Source organism: Odontesthes bonariensis, chromosome 12 (assembly GCF_027942865.1).
Source record: "Odontesthes bonariensis isolate fOdoBon6 chromosome 12, fOdoBon6.hap1, whole genome shotgun sequence".
Taxonomy (NCBI): Eukaryota; Metazoa; Chordata; class Actinopteri; order Atheriniformes; family Atherinopsidae; genus Odontesthes; species Odontesthes bonariensis.
Window position 1 is genome coordinate 32,626,900 of NC_134517.1, and position 18,057 is coordinate 32,644,956.

The 18,057-nt window shown below is 39.2% G+C and overlaps 1 protein-coding gene across 1 annotated transcript; it reads left to right on the forward strand.

Moving 5' to 3' along the window:
- Nucleotides 1-1,443: 1,443 nt before the first annotated feature.
- f5 (coagulation factor V) lies at nt 1,444-17,186 on the forward strand. Its single transcript, XM_075480160.1, has 25 exons — nt 1,444-1,664; nt 2,070-2,152; nt 3,872-3,994; nt 4,527-4,739; nt 4,863-5,021; nt 5,336-5,557; nt 5,647-5,812; nt 5,969-6,149; nt 6,394-6,490; nt 6,595-6,800; nt 7,309-7,456; nt 8,606-8,818; nt 8,908-11,092; nt 11,210-11,378; nt 12,704-12,940; nt 13,210-13,426; nt 13,645-13,824; nt 13,922-14,038; nt 14,134-14,205; nt 14,334-14,419; nt 14,776-14,931; nt 15,024-15,168; nt 15,998-16,149; nt 16,374-16,556; nt 16,668-17,186. Exons 1-25 carry the CDS (start codon nt 1,504-1,506, stop codon nt 16,812-16,814), a joined length of 6,018 nt encoding a protein of 2,005 aa, XP_075336275.1. The 5' UTR covers nt 1,444-1,503; the 3' UTR covers nt 16,815-17,186.
- Nucleotides 17,187-18,057: the final 871 nt, after the last annotated feature.

Sequence of the window (18,057 nt, forward strand, 5' to 3'; positions counted from 1 at the left end):
ATAACTGCAATATACTTTGCAGAAATAAATCACAATTTTTTCCTTTCTGGTTCCACAGAGGTTTAACCCATGTCCCACAACTCTTTAATGATTCAGGCAACATGTATTTCTACAATTCTTATCAAAATACAATTTTCTGATCCAAATCAATGAATTTAAGCTTGTACTGCGTGCAACTCCCAAGGAATTATCTCAATCATTAAAAAATCATCTTTGTTATGCCAATAAGATACTGACACAATACTCCTTGACTTTAGAGGGAACTAACATAACCGACCCTAAATGCAACAACCAATATATCAATACATCAGTACATAAAATACATTAAAAAGACCTGAAACCCCATAGAAATATGTAACATGGACAGATTTTGTGTTACACAGCTGAACCAGACTTCCTGGTTTTATCATAGGTTCAGCATGGTGATGCAGAGACTCTGGTGTGCACAGTCAGGGTGATGCAATACAATTCAAATGGACTTAATTTGCCCTGTCTACTCTGAACCTTCGAGTTAAGTTGGAATGCAGCAGACGCAAGACTTAAATAATCTTTTTGCACCTGGAAAAAGAGCCCTGGGCCATCAAGTTCTGGGTGCTAGCAGCCTAAAATTAGGTAATAAGTGTTAGTCAATGCATTTTCATCATAAGTCATAGTAGTGTCATTAGCTGAATTCACTCCTGATTTTTGGCAATTCCTTTTGGAACCAAAAAAAGGTGTTACAAGTCAGGTTTTATGTATCTCCAGCTCAACCCTCTTCCCCAAATATGGTCACTTCTGGAAGTGTTAAGACCATGATAGAGTTGACCGAATGTAAAACTCTAGGCTTCAATACAATAATTCACAGTGAAGTTGGTAACACAAACATATGGTTTATAAATGGCTAAACTATCTGGATCAAAAACAAGCTGTCAAAGTAAAGATTTAGAAACTTTAAAAGACAATTTTATTAGTCTAATATAAATAAGATTATACATGTTTGAGCAGTCTAGTTGGAATGGGGTCTACGAAACTAAAGTTTATTACATGTGGGCAAGATTTAGTTGTTTTGGTGCTCACAAATAAGTTGAGAAATAATTTACCTTTATTAGATAAATCTGTTGCATATATGCAAATAAACAAAGGGTATCTGCCGCCAACATTTAGTATAGACGAATGTCCTATTTTTTAATTGAGGCGTGTTTGCGGGGGGATTTCCTGGTACATTCTGAGGTCAGAGAAATTTGCGGTAAAATTTTCAACATTCATCCTGCTTCATTTTTCAGAGAGGATGGAAATCAACACACCCTCAGTGATGAGTCACGGCTAGACATACGGTTTCAATTTCAAGAGAAAAAAACATGTGCAGGGACACAGTTCATTGCCCTGGGACATAATGTTTAAAGGTGCGCGTGTGTCTGTGAGTGTGTCAGTGACAGATAAAACACAGAGCAGACCTCTCTGTCAGTTCACAGCTTCACAGACTTGCAGTACACACCGGACCCATCTGGGAGACTGATCACAGACATGAGGCTCTGTCCCTGGGCTGGAGCTCACCGTCTCCTGCCTGTCCTGCTTCTTCTGAAGGTCCTGTATGTTAAAGCGGACCAAAATCCACCAAAGGAGAGACACTACTACATTGCCGCTGTGGAAATAAACTGGAACTACTCTGGCAATAACTCAGACAGGTGAGATACTTCGAGAAAAACTATGATTTTAAATAGCAAGAATAGATCTGCAATATTTGGCAGCTTTATTGTTTTCATTGTCATACAATTATCTTTTTTTTCATGTTTTTTTTTCATCATGTCCATCTAAGTTTGCTTCAGATATCTGACACTCAGTTATTAACCAGTTTGTTCTGAAATCAGTCCAGCTTGTCCTTGTTTGTTTTTCTTCAGCAGTCTGTTCCTCATCTATGTTGTTATCAGTGTTACTGTGACACAAACACTCATTTAGACACCTACATTATTTACACTATATGCTTCTGTGTATAAGGAAATGTATCAAGTACAGCTGTATGTAGGATAGGTCTCTGTCCTGTCGTTATTTGCATGCTGATTAATGTTTTGTATTTTTCCATCATTCCTCAGATCTTCTCCCACCTATAAGAAAGTGGTCTTTCGGGAGTATGACAAAGACTTCAAACAGGCTAAGACTCATCCATCCTGGTTAGGTAAATGTTACTTGAGGTTTACATGAGCACTCTGTCTGTCTGGCTTTAATTATGAAGAAACACTTAATCTGTCTCCAAAGTCATCTCCCAAAACATTTACTGTATGTCGAAACATCTTTCAGGGACGCCTGGTAGAACTTTATTCAGTCTTCAGTCTATGATGAAGCAAGGAGAAAAGGCATTTTCGTTTGTTATATTTAAGGAGCACATCAGATTTATGCTTCCTTTAACCCATCACAATTGGATGCACATGTCATGATGTTTCCAAGACCAATGACCAAATAGTATCTCCTTAAACATTGATGAACATAAAGGCTTTTTAGGAAACATGACAATATATGCATATATATATATTATTTTTTGGAAAATCCTCATGTTTTAGAACCAGGTTTTAAATATGGCTCTGGTCTTTGGTTTTGCAATGTGCACTTGTGTTGTATCACCATATTTTAATGTGCAAAAGTAAGTACAAATCAGATATATGTGTCTAAAAAGTATGAATCCCATTCACAAGAATTAAATTAAATGTACACGTTTTGTCAAATTGATTCGTATATGAAGATTTGTTTAATTATTTATTTGATTTAAACTTGTTGATGTGATTTTGTTTTATGAATTTGATCTTGCTGACACTTAGATTTGATAAGTACTTGTACTTAATTTAACATTTGGATATGATGATACAAGCTACTGAACATGTATGTAAATGTTACTAAACTTATATTACTATCTTAGCTCAACAGGCTTAGGTCTTAATGGGTTAATGTTACTGACAGATAAATCCTCATCCATCACAGTTAGTCTGTCAGGGTGTGGTGTAGAGAGGACACGGATGCGGACTTTACAAAGAAAAGGGTGATTTATTTAACAAAAAACAAAGTACGAAACAAAAGGCGCGGCAAAGCCGGATTCTAAAATCGTTGCTATAAACAAAACAAAACAAAAGAACATGGCATGGAATAAATACTTAACTTTGACAAAAACGTGGCAATCATGGGAATCGTGGCATGGGTTACAAACTGACATTAGATAGATAAGGAACCAACAAACAGACAGGGGAGGCCGGAAACTAAATAGAGGGCTGGGAGTGATTGGAGAGTGAGTGCAGCTGGAGACAATGGACAGGTGAGGGGAATAAACTAATTACCTGGGTGAGGGAAGTGAAGGGAAAACTAAACATGGACTGAAAACAAACATAACCTAAACATGAAAACCAAAAACGTGAGTCTCTGGGCGTGACATAGTCCATAGTGTTTAAGAACGTGTCACTTCTGTGGATTTTCCTGGAGAGACTGGTGACATTTATAATAAGTTGTAACAATGTCCCTTGACTCTTAGAAATGTTCACATATCACCAGGTCCCTCTTGCTATACTTTTTTTTTTGTTTGTCACATATTTTTGTGCCAAAGTACACATTTCTTTCCAGGGAAGAAATATAAATGACATATTAATTTCCTCAGAGAACAGAACTGTAAGAGAGAAATATAAAGCTCCTCTATAAAGACTCAACATTTTGTAAAAGACTATTATTCCATATTTGTTTATGATGATACATTGGTTATAGATACATTAAATGTGTTGGTAAGTTACAGCTGTTGAATCAACATAGCCACTCAAAAAGACTGAGTCAGTCTGAGTTTTTCCATGTCATGACACGGAACAGTACAGAACTGTTGTTGAGTCAAAATATATAAACTGTGGTCTGTCTTTCTCTTGAGGTCTGCTCGGACCCACGCTGAGGGCTGAGGTGGGAGACACGATTGTCGTCACTTTCAAAAACATGGCGAGCGGAGCGTACAGTATCCACCCACATGGGGTGGCCTACGGGAAACAGTCAGAGGGTGAGCGCCTGTTATCCATGCAGCAGTTTATTTGGACAGATGTTACAGATCATTGCAGTAATTACACAACATTGGCCAGTACAACAAACAATGTTGTTTGTCTTCTTCTAAAATATTAACTAGGACAGGTAGATTATCAAAGCAGACAGTTCTGAAGTCCAACGGGAGGTATCGCTAAGCCTTTGGAAATCATTGTCTGAGTCCTTGCACACAGCACAGAAAAAGTATTTAATGGAACTGTGGATTTAGGAAATTAGGGCTAAGTGCTCCTTAATCTTCACTTAATCAAAAAGCTAGTCACAGAGGAAACATGAAGTTAAAGAACAGCTTGCAGGGAAATACTCATTATGTTTGAATGATTTTAAGGAATTTCATTACTTAGATTTAGAGTTGGTGAGTTATCTTCTCAGACCTTTGCACAGCAGTGGAATCCAATTCATCTGACTGTCATGAAACGCTATTTCCAATCACTTTCTGATCTGTAATGCAGGCACATTTAGTCCCCAATCAAACTGGATGATTTTTTTCACAGGAGCCAACTACTTTGACAACACATCCCTAAAAGAAAAAGAGGATGATATAGTGCGCCCTGACGGTGAACATGTTTACAACTGGGAGGTGACGCCAGAAGTTTCTCCACAGCCAGATGACCCCACCTGTCTCACCTATACCTACATCTCCCATCAAAATGTGGTGCAGGACTACAACTCTGGTCTCATTGGTACTTTGCTCATTTGCAAACCTGGTAAGCAGTCAATTATGTCAATGTTTTGGGGTTTTCTTACCCAAAGGGAAGACTAAATTCTGCTAACCACAGATTAACTGATGATTGATTTTAACTCTGCTCCTTTTGTCTTTCTGCTTTAAGGCAGTCTGGATGAGTCGGGGAAGCAGGTTGGCATCCATGAGCATGTGTTTCTCTTTGGGGTTTTTGATGAGAATGAAAGCATGTATACTCCAAATGGACTTGCCCAAGACAACCATGTAAAATATACCATCAACGGATACACAAAGGGATCTCTACCTGGTTAGTCTGTCTAATACTTTTCTTGCAGAAACACTTGCTGTTGAAAAGTGAAAAAAGAAGAAGTGGAACAAAAGCAATAGGGTACCTGCAGTGTCACAGCTTGGATGCTAAATTACTTTAAAAGACAGGACACTTTCTAAATATATGATGTGAATATTTCCTCTGCCACTCCATGTATATACAGATGCTGACTGATACACCACATGTCCCATCTGATATACAATCAGTAAAAACATCCACCTGCTATTCTAATTAAACAAAGCAAAACAAAGATAAAATCCACAAAGTGACTCAGTTTCCTCTTTTCCTTCCAGATGTCAGTATGTGTGCTTATGCCTCTATGGGCCTACATCTGGTGGGTATGAGCTCAGGGCCCGAGGTATTCTCAGTTCATATGAATGGACAGGTGCTGACACAGAACGGCCACAAAGTGTCATCAGTGGGGCTGATCAGTGGATCTTCTGCCACTGCCAGCATGGTGACTCTCCACACAGGTCGCTGGCTGCTCTCCTCACACACCATCAAGCACATGGAAGGTAGGTGCTTCACTGCCCTCTGAGATAAACAAATCCAAGACATTTTGTTTGTTCTTGTAGCTAAACTGAAAATATTGCTACTACTGCAGCTGGCATGCATGGTTTTGTGGATGTGAAGGAGTGTGAAGACTTTGAGAAACCCCGGCGGATTATGACAATTGCACAAAAACGAGAAAGCACAGAGTGGACATACTACATTGCTGCTGAGGAAATTGTCTGGGACTATTCACCCAACACGCAGGAACATGTGGACGAGTAAACAACATCCTTCATACATTTCCTAACATTGTCAAAGAGAGCTAAATATAACCTTTCTGTTTATGATTGATTTAAAACGCTGCTGTGTTCTCACTATAGCATTGTAAATGACTGGTGTCTTAAAGTTGATTAGAAATTTATTTTCTTGTATAGGGACTTCCAGCACCAGTACCTGAGACAGTCATCAACACGTATAGGTAGGAAGTACAAGAAGGCAGTGTACACTCTGTATAAAAATGAGTCATTCACTGAAAAGTTGGAGAACAAGCAGAGGAAAAATGAGCTGGGAATCCTGGGCCCCGTGATCAGAGCGCAAGTCAGAGATATCATCAAGGTGAGACCCTATAAAAGTATATTCTAAAACTGAAAAAATGGCCACAATTTCAAACTCATCTGCAGCAGAGACTCAAACAGTCAAACAAATTCTGAGAGCCTGCCTTTTAACCCAGTATTTTGTAGTATTTTAGTACCATAAATAGAGTGATAAGGCAAGACTAAAGTGGAATGTATGTTTTGTACAATCATTTCACACTGCTTACAGACAGTGTGTCCTTTCTCATCCTCCTCATCTTTTACAGATTGTTTTTAAGAACATGGCCTCCAGGCCCTACAGTATCTACCCTCATGGACTAACAATAGAAAAGTCACAGGAAGGAGTCAACTACCCAGAAGGAGGTACTGATTTCTTATCACTTCAAAACAAATTGATTAAAAATGTACTGGGCTACTTTAATCTGGTGGGAAAAAAATGATGGAATTCTTTTTAATGGGTTTGCTAGGAGGCCAGTCTCATGGTGTTCAGCCAGGTGAGACACACACCTATGTGTGGAAAGTGCTCGAGGAGGATGAGCCTTTGGATGGAGATTCCCGGTGTCTTACACGAATGTACCACAGTGCAGTGGATACACCACATGACATTGCTTCAGGACTGATAGGGCCGATCCTCATCTGCAAGACTCAGTCCCTCAATGTCAGGAATGTGCAGGTAAATTAAAGTTTAGAATTGTTTGTAAAAGTTTTACATATCAAAGATGAAACTTAAGATTCAACATTATATATTTCTGAATAGATACTTAAAATTCTGAAAATCAGTGTACTAAAAGAGAAGTCGGTCAACTCTATCATAGAAGAATTAGAAAAAGGATTCTTATTCAAATATGGTAACTTCAGGCTACAAATGTGAAAAAAAAAAAAAAAAAGGAAATGAAGAGAGGCAAAAAGTTTCACAAACTAATGGCTGAAGTCTTGTTGAATGTCCATTTTTATAGAGTCTGTGTTTTGGAACCTGCCCTTTGAGGTTATTTGCAATATTGCCATTTAAAGCACTTCAGATTTGGTTTATTTCACGGAACGCAAAACTATGTCCATACACAGTGTTTTGTCTTGTTTAAGTGTTGGATTGGGTCCTCTAAAGAAAGATGTCATATGTTTGATGACTGACCTGTAAAATAATTACAACAAGAATTAATTATGGGTTGTGTTTGTTTCTACAGCTGAGAGCAGACAAGGAGCAGCATGCCATGTTTGCTGTGTTCGATGAGAACAAGAGCTGGTACCTGAATGATAACATTCGCCAGTATTCTGATCGATCCAAAGTCAACAAAGCTGACCCAGAATTTTACAAGTCCAATGTCATGCACAGTAAGTTTAGCCATAAACAGCCTGATGCTATTTACAATTAAACTGTTGTATATTTCCTTATTTTCATTTAACATATAAATATATAGGTTCAAATACTGATGTAGTAAGACACATACAAAATATAAAGATAAAGATAAACTCTAAAAAAAGTTAGCTAGTCCCAGTTGAACTTGTCACATTCAAGCGGTCCTCTTGTTAAATATGTGAACAAATTCACCAATTGTCTTCTTGAATTGTAGTATAGCTCCTAGGCTCAGATGCACTACACAGTGGCTTGTCCAAGAAGCCCTTTACCTCTGCGTTTTGCGGGAAAAGATAACCAAGAGGCTTTCTTGGGTTTTTGTGACACAGTTTATTACCTGAACATAGTATGTACTGGTTAGAACGTTTGCTTTCTACAAGCAGTGCAAACTAGCAAAAGAACCGCAAGTTATTCTTTAACAGAGGCTTGTTAGAAAGCTTCCTAATTTAGAAGCATATTAGATAGGTAGATTTAGCCTCCATCCGTTCATTTCATACTCTCAAGCATACAAATATCCAGCAGCGAAGGGCTACACTATGCTCTGTATTTGTTTGCTGAGAGCAAAATAACATTTAACTGGTTGTTTTATCCTGACTTTCATTCATATTTGTCACAGTTTCCCTCATAAACATATATTGACAGGGCAAATACAATATTTCATCATCAATGTATGACAATAACTACTGTCACCACATGGAATTAGTGTAGTATTTAATGAATAGAGGCATAGGTGTAATATTTTGTGCCTTTATAGACCTGACTGAATTAGGTTCAAACATCCATGAACAGATTTAAGAAGCTGCCATTTCCAATCAAGAATGGGAAATCATGGCACTCGGAAGGTTTTAGTTTGCTTTTGAATGGGTTATATCGGTGCTCGCAAGCACTGGGTGCTTCTAGATGCTGAACCAATCATTAGGGAACTGCAACCTTCAGGGAGAGTTTCAACTGATGGGCTAACTGTGAATTTTTCAGGGCTATTTGAATAAAATCCCAAATGAAACAAAGATGGAAAAGGCCACCGCAATGGAATCTCATAACGTATAAGATGCATTGTTATTCATATATCAAAGTTTATTCACCTGTATTACCTCAGACATGTAATACTCATGTTAATATCCTTTCAGCAATTAATGGTTATTCATTTGAGAGTGGGCCAGTCTTGGGCTTCTGTAATGGTGAAGTGGTTACGTGGCATGTGTCCAGTGTTGGAGCACAAAACTACATTCAGACCGCTACTTTCTATGGCCATCCATTTGAGCTGAATGAGAGAACTGAGGACTTTCTAACTCTCTACCCCATGACTGGAGAGACTATCTCTATAACCATGGACAACATTGGTGAGTGATCGTTTGGAATTGTTGTATCCAGATAGTCAATTTATTGAGTCCCTCGTGAACTATTTTTATTATGTATTGTCTTGGACTAGGTGTCTGGCTTTTGGCTTCCCTGAATTCCCATGAGACAACAAAAGGAATGCGTGCTAGGTTTCAAGATGTTGAGTGCTATCGTGACTACCAATATGAATATGACGAAGCAGCAGCAGCAACCAAAGAATTTACTTTATGGAAACCTCCAACCTTGGATGATATCAAAAAGGAAGAGGAGAGACCAGAAAAAGTCCCAGAAACACCAAGGGAGACTGATAGTTACACAGACATGTTTGCAGCAGAGTTAGGTCTCAGGTCTCTGAAAAACCAATCCACCATCGCAGATGTGGAGAAACTGGACTTGTCTTTTCTCGATTATGATGCTATTGATGTGCCCAGCATGGATGTGAATATCAGCCTTGATTTAATAGAAACAAAGCATAAAACCAACTTCTCTTCAAAGCCAGATGCATTAAACAAAACACAAATTTCAAACTGGAAAAAGGTGGATGACTTAAATCTTACAAAGGTTCATTTGCATGACCACAGCATCAGTGATAATGCAACACATATAGACAAAAATAGCACATCAGATTTAGACAATTCTGTTGTGCATCGAACAATGAATACAACACTTTTTAGTGGACATAATGTATCATTAAAGAATGACAGTTTAACTACAGATGGTAATGTTTCTGTAGTTCTATCAAAACCAGATAATGCTACTATTTCTGACACATTGAACACAACAGTCATCAACTCTACAGCATCATCAGTAGTTGGAAATGTATCTGCAGACACCACCAGTTTTACCACAGCTTTACAGGGAAATGCCAATCTAACCATGGAATTACACACAGTCAATCTAACTGAAGAATTACAAGATGCTACCAAACTCACCATACAATTACAAGAAACCAGAAATTTTACTGTAACATTGCCAGGAAATTCAAACTCTATCTCAGAAAATTTAACTGTACCTGGTGGTGGCCATATATCTGTGGACATGATCACGTCTGAGGACTCTGAGGAGCAACTTAGTAGGGGAAATGTGGTCTCTTATGATGTGCCTCAATCCAAACCCAGCACTGACACTCTAAAAACAGAACAAACAGAGGATGATAGTAACACAACGCAGCATGTTGACATGTCAACGTTTGGAAACGGTCATAAATTGCCTATGCCAGACCTTGATGTTAAGGAGGTAAACATCAGTAGCAAAGACAGACACAACCTGGCCATCTTTGAATTGGTGGTTGAGAACACAGACAGCAATGAAAATAACTCTTTAATTGCCACTACACAGCCAGAGTATGGAATTCAAATAAATTCCTCAGAAGTTGTGGCTCTTTCAGCCAATTCCAGTCTTGAAAATGCAACACATGTTTCGCTCAAAAATGGGCAGGCACTAAATGTCACAGTGGATGTAAACAGATCAAATTTAACAGATTGGAATAGCTCAGAGTCAGGGGAAATTGTTACAGCTGTTCTCGGCATGCTGAACAACACATCTTCAGTGGAAAGTGTTTTCAGCGAGATTGTAGTTTCTTCTAACCTGTCCCTCCCTGATGGTTCTTCAGAGAGCAGTGAGGAAGTCTTTATCTACCTTAAAGAAAATAATACAGAGGTTATTAAAACCTCATCCTTCAACCCACAAGGTTATAACTGGACTTATGATGGAACTCACTACATGGTATCCAAGGAGATTCCTGACCACATGAAGAAATACTTTGAGAAGGATACTCCTCAAACAACACTGCCTCCCAAAAAATCCAAAAAGGTGAATCTTCGCCAAAGACCCAAGAAAGGCAAAGGTTTGAAAACAAGGAAGAGAATGGAATACAAGCCACTGGCCCGGAGTGGTCTACCTTTTTCCCCTCGTGGATTCAATCCAGAGATGACCCCTCGTGGGTCACGGCCCTTGGCGCCACAGCCTGTCTCTGATGAGAACGAGCTAATTGACATACCCGTGGTCATTGGTGTGCCCCGACCCGATTTCAGTGACTACCAGCTGTATGTACCTGGAGATGAACCAGATCATCTGGAAGTTAATGAACAAGATTTGACTGCTGATGAATATGAGTATGTGATGTACAAAGACCCCTACAGTAGTCTTGAAGATATCAAGAATCTCAACCTAGATGAGACCACCAAATACTACTTGAAGTTATCAGGCCCAAATGTAAAGACTTATTTCATTGCTGCGGAGGAGGTGGAATGGGACTATGCTGGCTATGGGCAGAGGTAAGCTCAAAAATAAAAACATATGGGAACAAAGAAAATATGACTACTTTCAATCCACAAAAAAATGTACTGCAAAAACACAACCATAGCTAAAGGGACTTTTGGTTGTTGACACAGAAGGCAAGAAAAGTCCCAACTTCACAGTCGAGACACTAAATTCACCAAGGTGGTTTTCCGAGGTTACCTGGATAGCAGTTTCAGCACTCCTGACATCCGTGGAGAGATGGATGAGCATCTAGGTATCCTGGGTCCTGTCATCAAGGCGGAGGTTGGGCAAAGCATCATGGTAAGATTGCTGGAGTTTGCTAGTTGCCCCATTTTCATACATGACAGCTTTATTTATTATTCTATTACGTAGTCTATCATGTATTATGTATCTATTATGAAGAAAAATTTTATGAAAAACTTTGGTCTAGTTAATACTTGGATAAGAAGATCATTTGATCTCCAAAAGGCATTGAATTAAACATGTATTTATAGATTAATACAGCATTACATTGTCTATACATGAAGGTCTTCTCTTGCCCACATGGATGTCAGGGGCAAAGTCAACTCATTGGTTTACCCACTGATGGACCAGCACTTTAACTTGTAAACCGCTGTCTCCACCATCATTGAAAAATATTTCAAAAGTTGCACAATGCAAAATTTGGGCACCTCAGGATATTTTACCACCTTCTTAGGCCATAATTAGCTTTTTACTTTGTTTGTTCACAATTAGATGATGCGTAATCTTCTAAAGTCTCACTTCTCAAACCTTGCCCCACCAGCTCGAAGTCATAGGCTCCACAAAGCAGCTACCTCTCATTCTGAATATCTTTGGCCAGAGAAGGAATACTAAATGATTAATTCCTCAATACTGCCGAAGCTGTGGGAAGATGGGAAGTGTTTCCAGGTAGGGGTTTCCTACACAGATGGCTCAAGGATCTTGCAGAACTTGAAGCCCTTTGCAGGAAAAATACAAAACTAAATTACCAAAGTGAACTCAATACAAATCTAGAAATGAGACATATCTAAGCATCTAAACAAAACATTTACAAGCATTCACACTTGACAAAGGTGGGGTTACAAGTAGTGACCATGCAGGATTTGGCTGTTTTGTCTTTTGTTGATGTTTTGAAAATATGAAAGATTCTTTCAAGTACTGAAATAAAAATTAGGTCATATTTTACTCACTTAGCTTCTAGAGCAACAGAACTATTCATCCACATTTTTGCATGTCTGTGCACTCTATATAGATTACAGCATTCACATCCACAGTGTTATGTTAATTGTGCCTTTACTGTATTGTTGATAGTTTATTAAGTAGACTTATGCCACCCCTGTGTTCAAACGGCAGAAAACCAACAGGACCAAACGGGTCCTTCTCTGGCCAAAGCTGGCAAAGTCTATCAACCAATTAATTAATTTTCACTCCTACTAGTATGAAATGAAATAAAAATTAAATGAAAAAAATACATTATTTATCCTAATACTTCATTTTTACCAATATGATAGATGTCCTCCATTAATTCTGCAATTAAATCAACGAGTATGTTCCAGAATCTCTCGCCTAGTCGCATCAGAAGTCATCAATACCCAAACATGGACTGATTTTCTTTTCTCTTCTAGGTGGTGTTCAGGAACAATGCCAACCGTCCGTACTCTATACACCCTAATGGGGTTTCCTATACGAAACAGTTTGAGGGCTTATCCTACGAGGATGGCTCCAAGTATTGGTTCAAATATGACAACGAGGTTCAACCCAATACCACTTACACATATTTATGGAAAGTCAATTCTATGGTTGGCCCAGCAAAAGGAGAGTCTCACTGTCGGACCTGGGCCTACTACTCGGGTGTCAATCCTGTGAGTAGTGTGCAAAGAGATGTGTGGTGAATTAAATGAATGTACATGTTGAATGTCAGTAATTGCATATTCACAAAACAGAAAGTAAATACATGATGGTTAAAAAGTGCAATTACTTTTAGACAAGGAAACAATTTTTATGCAAACCTAATATCTAATTTTAAAAAATGCACAAAGGAATCTTCGATAATCCTTACTTACAATGTTGCAATGTTCTTTTTATAGAAAATGATGTAAAACCTTCTGAATGCTCTGTCCTTTGTCTGTAGGAGAGGGATATCCACTCTGGCTTGATTGGGCCTTTGCTGGTGTGTCGAGAGGGGACCCTGGAAAAAACGTTACCTGACAAGAGGGAATTTACGCTGCTTTTCATGATCTTTGACGAGTCAAAGAGCTGGTACTACAATAAACATCTTGAACTGATACAAAGGAAGAGCCGAAGGAGAAATATGGATACCAACAACAATCAGAATCTCAAGTTCCACTGTAAACTATGACACGTCTTTAATAATTTTTTTAAAGATTATATCCAAGAACCCTGTCGCATGTAGATTTAACATATTTACATTCAACATTGATGAATATTGTATTGAAACATGACCCAGTAGGTTAAGCCGTACCACCTGATCATCTGTATTTAAAAAAACTTACATCCGACAAAACATTATATAAATAAAATGTGTTTTTCTCTGTTGCTTCTATAGCTATCAATGGAATCATACACAGCCTAAAGGGCCTGAGGATGTACACCAACCAGCTTGTGTGCTGGCACCTGATAAACATGGGTTCCCCTATAGACTTTCACAGTGTTAACTTTCACGGACAGACATTCATTCACAAGAAGACCAAAGGCTACAGACAGGCTGTGTATCCCCTGCTGCCTGGTAAGAAGCATGCAGAGCATAGCTCCTGTTCCGATTATATTTGATGTCACCATCAGAGCACAGAAACTATGTTCTCGATTAATCTGTGTTTTTGCAGGGAGCTTTGCAACTCTGGAGATGTATCCATCTAAACCTGGCCTGTGGCTGCTGGAAACAGAAGTAGGTTTTAACCAACAGAAGGGCATGCAGACCCTATTTCTGGTTCTAGATAATGGTGCGTAAAGTTAAAGAACACCTTACAATCGTTTACATTTTGATTTTCTTATTGCCCTGATGTGTTGTGCTCTAACATTCAAATATCATCTCAAGATTGCTCCCGTCCACTGGGTCTTCAGTCGGGCAGTGTGACAGATGACCAAATCACAGCAATCAACACGAGAGGTAACATTACAGCCTCCAATCTGTATCCATTTGTTCTCACCATAAATATCTATTTGCCATGACTGGTGAATTTATTGCAGTTAAATAATGAATTCACAAAATTAGTGACAGTCATTCCATCTTTGAAGGATACTGGGAGGCACATCTTGCCAGACTGAACAATCAGGGTTCATACAATGCCTGGAGCACAGAGAGGAACAACAGCTGGATTCAGGTATGAGGAGCAGGTGTTTGATTGTATAAAGTATGTTCTCTTACTTTATATGTAGATTTATGTAGACTATGTATGCCCAATCCCAATTTCCTAATTGGCCCTACCACTTGGTCCTAGACTTCTGCTTTGAAAGGAAAAGGTGCTCCTTGTTTAGTTTGGATCAAGAAATAGTGGCCATTGAGACCTTCATTAGGGGTGTTGGAGCCACTTGAGTGGCTAGATGACCACTTATCCTGGATCCCTAGAAGAAAAGGGGCCCTTTGTTTCTGCAATGTAGAGGGTTAGAGCCAAGTGGAAGCATCAAGGGGAGGAATTGGGATCGGGTCTTGATCTGCTTCCTGTGGATTTCTGTACAGGTAGACTTCCAGCGGCCAGTTGTGATCAGCCAGGTGGCCACTCAGGGAGCCAAGCAGATGTTCAACTCCCACTTTGTGGAGAAGTATTCAATCTCATACAGCAATGACCGTCGGAAGTGGATCTTCTACAAAGGAGACAGCAGGGACTTCTGGAAGGTTGGGAAAGTTTGACAATCCCCCTGTAAATTGAACAAGTGTGACATCACAACCATAACCCTCTCTGTGTGTGTCTGTCCCTCTTTAATTAGGTATTCCATGGAAACCAGGAGGCCTATGAGACAAAGAAAAATATTTTCTTTCCTCCTTTGATTGGACGGTTCATTAGGCTCCACCCCATCACCTGGCACAAGGCAGCAACAGTCCGAATGGAATTCTATGGCTGTGAGCTTGATGGTAAGACAAGTCAAAGCAGTACTAGATTGTTTCTTCTGTTTTTTAATACTTACAGTCTGCTGAATAGACAGAGCAGCAAACATGAGAACACATAAATATATAATACATAAACCCTCCTTTTCTGAGCGGTTATATTCAAAGGAGTAAATCAAATGAGCCACACCCATTTCACTCCAAATTTCAATTTAGACTCTCAAAGTCTTTTGACCAAAGACCAAATTTGACTGATCTACCTGAGACTGTAGATCATAGCGGAAGTACTAACGTCTACAGTATGGAGGGATCCTTCTAGTTTCTTGAAATGTTTTAAGAATTAGCGCTGCTCAATATTTTAAAAAATTGAACACGAATGCGATATCAACACACACAATATCAATATGTGGAAAAACTGGCTGGCCTGCAATAAACATCAGACCATAGACCTTTTTCATAGCAGATATTTTGACTTTAAATAGTTAGACAAGCACAGGTGTATTAATGTGGGCTGAATTCCACTTAGAGGAAGTTCTGCTTTTGTACATGTTCTACAGCTAATCAGCATGCACAGGTGCAGAAGTGGAATGCAGCTCTCATTAATACACCTGATCTTAACACCACCTACTGAAGTATCTGCATACAACAGAGCTCACATCATCAACACAATATTAACACTGTCCAGCTGAATTAAGTGAACCTTTGGTCGAAATGTGACTCTCTAGCTAACTAGATAAAAAAAAGGCTGCATCTCATTAAAAGCTTTTTCAGATTCAGCACTTTTCCTCAGGGCCCCAGATCAGACATGTTATGACCATGCTTAGTTCCGGCAAACATTTCCAATCTCTGACCTCAGGCTGCTCGGTGCCTCTGGGGATGGAGAGTGGAATGATTAAGGACAACCAAATCACAGCCAGCTCCGCAGGCTCCAGCTGGTACGGTGGATCTTGGAAACCTTCACTTGCTCGCCTCAACCAACAAGGCACCATCAATGCATGGAGGGCCAAGGTAGTCATCACAATTACCAAATGGTGTAGTCAAATTTACAGTAACTTCAGGTAGAAATGCAAAATGTGACATGAGACATTTTGTATCATGATAATTGACAAGAAACAGCATACACACACCCACAGCCTTTAAAATCCATTGAATATATGTGAATTACCTGCACAAAGGATCAAAAAGATAAGGTATGGTGTATTAACTACAACTCTGTTCCCTGTTTTCTGCAGTATGATAACATAAACCAGTGGCTTCAAGTGGAGCTGCCCCAGATCAAGAAGATCACAGGCATCGTAACGCAGGGAGCCAAGTCTATGGGGAAGGAGATGTACGTTACCTCTTACATTCTGCAGTACAGTGACAATGGGATACACTGGACACGCTACACAGACGATGAGGACCAAGCTGTCAAGGTGAACAACAGCATAATCATATGGGAATTATCATTCTTTGAACAACTTCACTGGAGTTTGATTTCACAGAAACAGATTCTAAATTGTTTTTCTGTCTCTCATCAAATCCAGATCTTCTCGGGAAACTCAAACAACAATGACCACGCGAAGAACTACATCTACCCTCCCATCTTCTCTCGCTTCTTTCGAATCATCCCCCAAAACTGGATTGGTTCAATCACCATGAGAATAGAGTTACTGGGCTGTGACTTTGAGTGATGGATGTTGATACTTTATAGGATGACAGGTCAGGTCAGACATGCTAATAAACACACATGAAACTATTTACAATATTGCTCCAGGCTTAAGCACATCCACTCTCACATATACAGCCACATTACAAAAATAAATACCGAGGTCACAGCTCAGTTGCTACTTAAACACATCTCTTAATATTTTCTGTTAGTCAGAATTGCATGTTGCAATAAAGTGTTTTAGAATGAATGGAGCTTTAAGTATTTTCTCATACGGACATAACTAAAGTTTTAAGATTTAATAAAGGATCTTAACCACTAGTTTTATTTGCTTTTCAGATAGAACTTAAATGTCTGAGTTCATAAGTGTGATAAAATAATTGATGTACATATGTAAGTAGAAATCATGTAATTTATTTTTTAATAAATCCGATTTCCATCCTTTTTATCCAGTGTCGAGATAAGTGATGTATTATGAGAGACATGAATGGAATTCAAAGAGAGAGCCTTGGTATCTCAAGTATGAGTCTGGGAAAACTGTGATCTTCTCACGGTGTCTTGAAGGTGTAACATTTAGCACCTCTGCTGAGTCCAGGCACCACCTAGAGGCCCCAACAGTCAATGGACAAGTGCGGCTGCAAACACATGTTGTGTTTACCCAATTGCTTATCATGTTAAACTGGGCACTGGAAGTGCTAAAGTTTCAGCATGGCTCCACTGCCTGCTACTGATCCACAAAAGCAAATTAACTGGGGGAAGGCTTTCCTCAACCATTGTGGAGCTATAAGTATTGGTATATGCAGAGTTGAAAGAAAACCCAGCTGCTCATCTCTGCGTGATCAATAATCACCATACAATAGCGATCATTTAAATACAAAGACATCGAAGATCTTTAAAAGTATGTCAACCCTTTCATCATTTGAAAATGTCCCCATACTTTTGAACTTCTTCATGTTTCAAGTCTCTCTGCTGTCTCACACAATCCTCCAACGAAAGGTCTCCTCCAACTGAAGTATGTCACAGATTCAAAAATGCACATAGAGGAGAGAAGAGGGAAGCTGTGTAACATGTCAACTCAACCACGAGTCAAGATCACGTGCAACTGTGACATTCCACCAGCAGATGTCCCTGTAAGTTCACTTTGGCTGATGTTTGGGTCCAGCCAAACCATCCTCCTGTTAGTGAGATAACTCTTCTCTGGTGGCCCTCCATGTGATAAGAGTATCTGGAGATACTGGAGATCACATGTTAAGAAAAAACAAGAAGAC

What these genes read in the sequence shown, in the direction of transcription:
- f5 (XM_075480160.1), top strand. Translation starts at nt 1,504, where the DNA reads ATGAGGCTCTGTCCCTGGGCTGGAGCTCACCGTCTCCTGCCTGTCCTG. An exon ending in AGTCAACTACCCAGAAGGAG is followed by an intron (nt 6,491 to 6,594) that starts GTACTGATTTCT and finishes TGGGTTTGCTAG; the next exon opens with GAGGCCAGTCTCATGGTGTT. An exon ending in TATGCTGGCTATGGGCAGAG is followed by an intron (nt 11,093 to 11,209) that starts GTAAGCTCAAAA and finishes TTGTTGACACAG; the next exon opens with AAGGCAAGAAAAGTCCCAAC.